The sequence below is a fragment of the Sarcophilus harrisii genome, chromosome 2, assembly GCF_902635505.1.
Source record: "Sarcophilus harrisii chromosome 2, mSarHar1.11, whole genome shotgun sequence".
In the NCBI taxonomy this organism is placed as follows: Eukaryota; Metazoa; Chordata; class Mammalia; order Dasyuromorphia; family Dasyuridae; genus Sarcophilus; species Sarcophilus harrisii.
Window position 1 is genome coordinate 245,830,231 of NC_045427.1, and position 8,829 is coordinate 245,839,059.

The 8,829-nt window shown below is 45.3% G+C and overlaps 1 protein-coding gene across 1 annotated transcript; it reads left to right on the forward strand.

Annotated features, from left to right (window-relative positions):
* Positions 1–1,227: 1,227 nt before the first annotated feature.
* On the forward strand, positions 1,228–8,243 carry C2H20orf204 (chromosome 2 C20orf204 homolog). The gene is given in 5 exon segments (XM_023494393.2): positions 1,228–1,401; positions 1,403–1,568; positions 1,729–1,806; positions 1,990–2,154; positions 2,372–8,243. Coding segments are annotated over 5 exon segments (798 nt in total). The 5' UTR covers positions 1,228–1,243; the 3' UTR covers positions 2,603–8,243.
* Positions 8,244–8,829: the final 586 nt, after the last annotated feature.

The following is an 8,829-nucleotide window of genomic DNA, read 5'->3' on the forward strand; positions in this document are numbered from 1 at the left end:
CCCTCCTCTTTCATGTAAGTTTTCTCAAGATCTGGGATCCCTCATGAAAGAAACCTGTTCTGTGCAACAGTCTCGCGTTTCAGCAGGATCTCTACTGAGTACAGAGGCTTGTGTATTCAGTCATTTTATCCAGCATTTTGCTTTCAGGAAATATTACATTGTCTCCTCTAGGCAGATGGTCTATTCTTCCCTTTTTTTCTTGTGGGAAACCCTGTCCAATTGTCCTAATGTGGTTTCTCTAGAGAATCTGAATGCACTAGTGTGGTTGAGTAGAGTTTAACTTTTATACGGAGTACCAGAAACTTCCATGCACTCACCTACTAACACATTCCCACTGACCAAATCTTTTCAACCTACCTGCTCTCATTCACCAAAGCATCCATTCAAAAATATTCCTCCTTCAGCTAAACTACTCATCTCACCCACTTACTGCTTATGTCTTGTTACTGCTTATGTCTTGGTTTTGGCACAAAATGTGTTCTGGAGAACCCTGAAGAGACCTCCCTCCCTCCCACCCCAAGATCCTAATTGTAACCACCTGATCTCTATATTCTCCTGTCCTGGGGGTAAGAGGATTCCCAACCTGGGAGTATATGGCCTTAGATGTCTGTAATCACTGAAAAGTTGAGGCACTGGTAACTTGGGAGCCCAATTTGAAAGGCACTTGGGAGAAAGATGTTTCTTAGATGTTCTGTTTTTGGAGATGGAGTGTTGGGAGGGGATCATGGGGAGTTGATTATTGTATATGGCCGTGAAGTGCCCCCAGATCTCCAGTTTTCAAGCCTTGGCAATCAGTGTAGCATGAATATTCCACAGGGTTTGGAGGAGTCTGTATTCAGACTCTAGTCTGTCTCAGGAGTGTCCCTTATGAATTTCCCAGCACATTTCCACTTTTTATTCTCTGGTCTAGGAAGGCCTATATTTTACATTAATCCATAAGTCTCCAATAAGTGGATAATGGAGAGGCAGCAGAACTGTATCTTAACAGAGGACTCAGATGAATCCCACATTTGAGAGCAGAATAATCATTTGGGGAGGAAGGGCAATGGCAGCTGAAGAAAAGTCATATATGGATGTATCTATCAGACGCACATCCTTGGTGGTGCTAGTCACCCTTACATTTACCAGGTGGCAAGGAGACAAGTGCACAAACAAGTGATTTCAAATTCTCACAGAGCTGCAGGATGTGGGGAGAGGGAGAGGGATGGGACAGGGAAGCACAGGGCCTGGATGAGAGGATGCTATGACTGGGGAAGTATGCCTTAGTGGAATGATTGGCCGTCGCATGGATGTAAGGAACCTCTGGAGAGTTGGAGTGTGGTGGTGGGAAAGGGTGAGGTCAGAGAAGGGGCGGCTTCTTCCAGGTGGCTGGTGCTGGGGGCCGGGTCACGACCTCTATGACGCGAGACCCCGCTTTCCCCCAGGTGCTTGCCAAGCCTGCTTTCTGCATGCTGCTCCTGGCTATCCTGGACTCGGCTCTAGGGCGCGGCGGCAGACGCAAGGACTGCAACGTGCCCGATGTGCTTCGGCATTACCGCGCCGTCATCTTCGAGGAGCTGCAAGCCGTGGTGAGGAAGACCCCGCGGGGACTGCTTTGTCTGGGGAAGGGCCACGGGTTGTGGGACCGAACCTGTGGCCGGGGGCTGGGCCTGGGAGTGGGTGAGAGTGCAGGAGCTGCTTATTCTTGTCTGTTGGGCCAGGGCCAGTTTCTTCTTTGGTTTTATCCAGAAAAACTTGGCAAGCACCAGGGGTCTCAGGCGCCTGGGACGAGGGCGAGCAGGGGGCGCCTCCTGTCGGGCAGAAAAGGTAACTTCTCAGAGAAGCGTTCTTGCTCCACCCGGTCCGGAGAGTTGGGAAAAGGAGTCTGGGACTCTCCCAGGACTGGGGCCGGAATACGGGAGAGGGGCGGGGCAGAGATGACGGGGGCGGAGCCGGACCGACGGCAGCTTCAGTCCCTTTCTGGTCACCTTCTCTCTCCCTCCCCCCCAGGAGCACCGCATCTTGCAGTCTATCTCGTCCATGGGGCAGGCTCTGCGCGAGTCTGTGGCGGGGACCGGGGCCGGAGGCCGCCGCGGAGCCCTGGAGAAGGCTGTGTGGGCGGTGGCCACGCACACTGAAGCAGTGACCCGAGAGTACTGCGGGACTCTGCATCAGGTCCGTCCCCGCCCCCACCCCCATTCCCGGAGGGACTCGTCCTCACAGCGGAGGCGGCGGTTAACTTGTGAGGGGCTTTCCTGTCCCTCCGGGGACGTCTGGGCGGGGAGCCCTCCCAGCGCGATGTGGGCTGCGTGTAGCACGGGGAGAGGGGTTGGGAGAAGGGAGACACCCGGACGCCCGCTGACCCTCTCCTTGTCCCTGTCCCCACTGTCAGCCAAGCCAGAAGCGGCTGAGCCAGGACTGGCGGGAGCGGAAGCGAGGTCCGGAGATGGAGCCAGAGCTGAACCTGGAGCCTGCCCTTGTCCCGGGGCAGAGGCGGGGTCGGGCCCAGAGACGGCGGCTTTTGGGAGCCGTGGAACACCTGGCTGCCTGTTGGGAGAAATTGTTCTCCTTGCGCTCCTTGGCTTCGGCCTCCGGGAGCTACCAGGGGAAGAAATGGGCGTAGGGGACTGTGGGGAGGCCCGGGCCTCAAGCCTCGGGATTCCTGGGCTGGAGAAAGAGACCCCACGCCTTCCCCCTACCGTGTCTCCTCTCCGACCAATGAAATAGCTGGTGTGTGGGCGGGGAGGGCGGAACGCAGAATTTCCTCGTTCTTCACGTCGCGTCAGTCTGGGATTCTTAGGATTGGAGGACTTCATGCTCCGTCTCTATCTTCCTCGACTCCTCAGGAGAGTCCGAGTCCACCCCGAGTGGGAGCGGAGGCATGGAGAGTCGGAGCCGAAATCTAGTGTCGCTGAAACTATAGCAGTTTACGCTTTTATATATTACCCTAATAAAGGAAGGGATGGGAGGGAAGTGTTCTGCGGGGGGATGCGGGATGCGGTGCCGGGAAGGTGAGGTGGTGAGACTATGGTGCTAAAAGTGATATTTCGGGGATTGACCTATTTTAAAACACTTCCCCAATCAAACAGGAGAAGCTTTTTCTGTACCAATACCCCTAAGAAACTACGCTGAAGCTAAATTTCTCTACTGTCTGGCGCTGACAGCCCAGCCCCAACCCAGCCAGCGCTTCTCAAGGATCTTGTCCTAAGGCCATATTCCCCCTTCGAGGCCTCAGGGAAGGGTGGATGGCTGGACTGAGGGGAGTCGTGGAAGGAGGGATTATAAAAGATGGTGGATAGAGACCAGGTGCCGGCTTTACACACACAAAACAAGACCTGGGGCTTTTGGGACAATTCGAAAACAATGAATAGCCTCTTTCAGGCTTTTCAGCTTGTCAGCTTCATAAATGTTATGTGCATCTTTTCCCCTCACTATACAACAGTTCTTTCCCTGTTCCACTTCACGTTTAGGATCCCTAGAGAAAATAGGTGTGAGTCTGTCAGGTCCAGGTTTCTAGTTATTTCTTTGAAAAATCTTCAACGCCTCTGAAAAATAAATGGTTTTTGGCTGCAACACCCGGATGTCACCGGGCCAATAATTACATCAGGCTGGAATTGACCTATCCCTGCATTAATCTGTCCCAATACTCACTTTTCTTGGTATTAATTTTCCTGGCCTGACATGCTCATGTATACATCTGCCCAGGCACTGACTTTTCCAGACATTAATGTTATCTAGGGGGAGCCCCTGAGCTGGAGAAAAGGTATACATAGCTCAGTCACAAGGAAGAGAAATGACTGACCCAATCTGATTCTGCAGTCCACTCTATTCTATCTCATAGACAAGGCAGTAGGAATCTTAAAGTTCTGTTGAAAGGAGATAGAAGGATTAGAGGGGCTTAGTCCGGGATCTGCTCACAGAGAAAGAGGCCACTCTAAATCTGATCAGTTCTCCTTTCTAGTTCTCCATGTGAAGGGGATAATTTTCACAATCCAGAGACCTGATGTCCTGGGGATAAAACAACTGGGGAATTCAATTTCTCTGTCTTGAAATCAAATTCTAAGTTTGGACCTCACTGCAATGCAGGCATTCACACCAGTCTGATCTGTTTTGCTTGCACCAACTTCGGATGGACTTGAGCCTCCTTATGACACTCCTTCTATGCCTTCCTCCCTTCCCATCTTAGCTTAGTCACAGGGTGTAGGCTGCCCTGGTATCTCTGACTTCTCTGTTAGGTCAACTAGAATGCCAAAGGAAAAGAGCTTCTCTTATTCAAATATTCAAATAAATCTCCTGAGTTTCATGAGAGGAGTAGTAAAGAATTGCAGATGGCCTATGGAGATTCCATTTAATTCTTGCCTTCTATTATCCCTTTCTCTCTTCAACTCTCTTCCCTTTCTGTGCTTGTCTAGTCTTTCTGATAAGGGGATAGAGTGATTTTTGCATCAGGGGAGAGCTATAAACTTCTCCTAGGAGGCTACTTCCGTGGCCTGATACTAGTGGTATTCAGTGACATTTTCTGGGCATAAATCTTCCCAATTCCCAGAAACAGGTATCCCACTATATCCCACAGGTTATTGAGTACAAGATATTCTTCTAAGCCCTTTTCCCATTCAAGATAAATTGGCGTAATGAGGGCCCTTAGCATTCTAGGAAAATATGCCCCACATTAATAGGAAGTCTTCCCTAAATCAAACCTTCTTGGGCCAAACTCACCTAAACAGAATCTCTCCTGGACGAGCACCTAAGATGCTCTTTTGGCTGAAACTCATCTGGGTCACTCTCTCTTCTGAGAGAGAAGGTCTCCAAAACCCTCCTTAGACCTGCTTCACCCTCACCCCTACTCCCTTGGACCCAGAGCACAACAGTTTCCCTGCTGTTACCACTAGTTCCAGAGGTCTGAGGAAATGGGAGGGATATTTTGATTTAGTGCTAGTTCTGCTATATAATTCAGCATATTTTCTGATCCATATCTACATGTGCTGAGGCCACCAGGGGTCAGTATGCCCTGGGATGGGCAAGCTGTTCGCTAGGACAAAGCCTCCTCTTCCCACTCATTCTCCTTTCTCAAGTCTTGGATATGTTAGTGACCAGTAGGGGGCAGACGGAGGTCACGCTGGGCACTTTTTCCTTTAGGAGACTGAGAGATGCCTGGCAAGAACTCTGCTTCCAGAACCCATGGCTACCCTTTGTCCCATCACAGATCTCAGGATCCTTCCTGATCCTAGACTTTATCTCTCCCCCCATTCCTTCCAGGACTCCTTTCCCTTCCACCTGCATTTGTGGGAAGAGGGTTAAAAAGATGGAGAGAGATGGGAAACGCCCTCCCAATGACTGACATTCTAATGGGGATGGAGTTGGTAACTTGCCACAGTTAACAATAATATAGTGAAATGCTGCCCCAAATTAAGAATCCCTGAGCTTACGTGAGAAATACACCAGTAAGGGAAAGGAGGATGCACACGGGGCTGGTCTGACTTCCAAGCAATTATGGAACCCCAGCATTGGAGAATTGGAAGGGACTTCATTGGCCATCTAGAAGGAAACCTTATTGTAAGAATAAGTAGGCATCCATTCTCTGCTTGAAGACCCCCACTGAAAGGGAACCCACCCGGTCTTGAGACAGCCCACTCCACTTTTGAATAGATCTAATTGTTAGGAGGTTTTTCCTGACAACAAGCTTACATTGTTCTCTTTGCCGCTTCCACCTTTTGCTCATTTCTATCCTCTGGGGCCAAGAAGAACAAGTCTGACCCCTTTACTATTGTAATATCCCGTCAACCTTTCTCAGTCAAAATTTAGTGATGATTTCTGCATTCTCTAAGTCTCTCTTGTAGACTCTGTACAAGGTCTGGGGAAATTTACAGGCAGCTAGGCTTGACATGGAAGGAGTTATAACTCCAGGATTCTGTTTCCTATTCCCAAATCAAAGGGGTTTCCGGGCCCATTTCCCAAGGGGTAGTGCGTTTGCAAGCACGTTCACATGTGCCTGAATGTGCAGAGGCATTTTTGTGTTCAACTCACAAATATTTACTGATAATTATCAGAGTACAGTTCTAAGCACTGTGGAAGGGACAAAAGAGTAAGAGGTAATTTAATTTTGAGGCGATTTGTTATACTGTGTCTATATTTTCTTCTCTACTTGTTGACTGGGTAGAAAATTAGGCATGCATATGAATGGTATGGACTCTTAACCCATGTAGGAATCCCTGTTCTATTTAGATTTTTCACAGAACATCCTCTATGACCTTAAGGAACAAATGTCTTCCTGTTTTGTGCCTTATTCTATGCAAATTTTCAGAGGATCAATTAAGCAAAATAGAGCATTACTTTTGGTTCTTTTAATAGAGAGCAATGAAGTGTTTAGGTTCTACTATTACTCTTCACTACAGTGACTATCCTAGCTTGTTTTCAGATCATATACCTCTTTGATGATACCATATATGTTACTTCCAAACGAATAATTGTTGGTGGTAAAATTACTTTATATGCCTCTCCATTGGTGTTTCAGATGGTTTGCACTTTTTATTCTTCTGAGTGTTTTGTTCCATAATTCACAGTTGTATGGCGAGAGGAAGAAGAAAAGCATTTAATAAATACCTACTATGTTCTAGGCACTAAGCTAAGTGCTATACAAATAATATCTCCTTTGATCCTCCTAATAATCCTTGAGTTAGATTCTGTTATTTTCCACAGTTTTCAGATGAATTAACTGAGATTGAAAGAGGTTAAATGACTTGCCATAGTTGGCCAATGACTTGGCTTGTTAGTGTCTCAAGCCAAATTTGAATTAAGATCTTTGACTCTAATGCTCTGGCCACTCTATAATCTGTTACCAGTATTAATGTTGAAAAAAATGGGCTTTTGTGACAACTTGTATTCAGGAAAAGCCCAAAACAACTTGCCAAATATGACCAATCTGGTCCTCCTTTTCTTTATGGAGCCATCATCTTCCATATGAACTGACTCTTTTTCATTATTGGGAAAACCTCATCATCCTAAAAGATCAGCCTTCATACTCCATATTTTCATTACTCTATGTCCCTTTGATTGGAAGGTGAAACTATACTCTAAAAATCTCCATTGAAAGATGGAGCTCAGTTCAGACTTCTTTTGATATTTGCACTACTTTGGGACTTCTCTGACTTCTCTATCATACCCCACATTAGATCCACCTCCTACTTTTAAATCTTTTGTGTATTGTCTTTCCCCAGTAGATTGTAAACTCCTTGAGGGCAGCAACTTTTTTTTTTTTTTTTTCTTATTTGTATTTCTACTGCTTATCACAGTGCTTTGCCCAGGGTTGATGCTTAATAAATGTTTATTGATTATTCACTAATGGGTTAACTCTTTGGTCTGCTCACCCAACTGCATGCCACAATCTGGCAATCCACTGGGTTTTTCCATTGTGGTCTTTTAAGTAACCATGAACCTCACTGTTAGACCCTGTAGTATTATGGGACTCAATGCAATCATTATATCATCTGCAAACAGAAACATCCATAGTCTCTTAGCCCATGTAGAGAACCTCTATTCTATTTGAACTTTTCATGGAACATCCTCCGTGACTCCAGAGAACAAATGTCCTTCTGTTTTGTGCCTTGCTTTATGTTAATTTTCGGAAGATCATTAAACAAAGCTATCTTTGTACATGTTTGTCATGGACTTTGACATGGTCTTAACACCCAAGGGGAATCTTTAAGGCAACATTTCATCCTACCTAGTCAAATGCTGTTTTGGAATCAACAAATAACAAACCCAGTAAGATTTTGCATTCTTGACCTCTTAATCAGTTGTGTGACTGTGAAGATGTGGTCTATTATAGAAAATCATGTGCATAAATCTTTCTGCTCCCTTCTTACACTTTCATAAAGAATAACTTCAAAGATGATTATCATATTGATTTTATAAAGATGAAACAATTATTGTACTGGTTGATAGGTGCCAGTATCTTCTTAATCGCCCTTTTGGGTTACTATTTTTTTGATTAAAACAAAGTATCTTTCCTTCTTTTGGCAATATCTGTCTCTGATTGGCTATAAAAATCTATTTTGTCTAGCACAATTTTCCTCCTGGATTTGGTCAGATCTAGCTCTTCTTTCTGAGTGCATCTTTTCCATACCATTTCTACTTCCTCAAATAATACATTGAGTAATGAAGCAGAGGAGCCCAAAAGTGGTGATTCCATTGCTATCAAAAACAGATATATTCATCCCAGCTTTTGGGATAAGAACTTACTGTTTGATAAAAATTGCTGGGAAAATTGGAAACTAATATGGCAGAAACTAGGCATTGATCCATACTTAACGCCGTACACCAAGATAAGGTCAAAATGGGTTCATGACCTAGGCATAAAGAATGAAATTATTAATAAATTAGAGGAACATAGGATAGTTTACCTCTCAGACCTGTGGAAGGGGAAGGTCTTTATGACCAAAGCAGAACTAGAGATCATTACTGATCACAAAATAGAAAATTTCGATTATACCAAACTGAAAAGTTTTTGTACAAACAAAACTAATGCAGACAAGATTAGAAGGGAAGCAATAAACTGGGAAAATATTTTTACAGTCAAAGGTTCTGATAAAGGCCTCATTTCCAAAATATATAGAGAATTAACTCTAATTTATAAAAAATCAAGCCATTCTCCAATTGAAAAATGGTCAAAGGATATGAACAGACAATTCTCAGATGAAGAAATTGAAACTATTTCTAGTCATATGAAAAGATGCTCCAAGTCATTATTAATCAGAGAAATGCAAATTAAGACAACTCTAAGATACCACTACACACCTGTCAGATTGGCTAAGATGACAGGAAAAAATAATGATGATTGTTGGAGGGGATGTG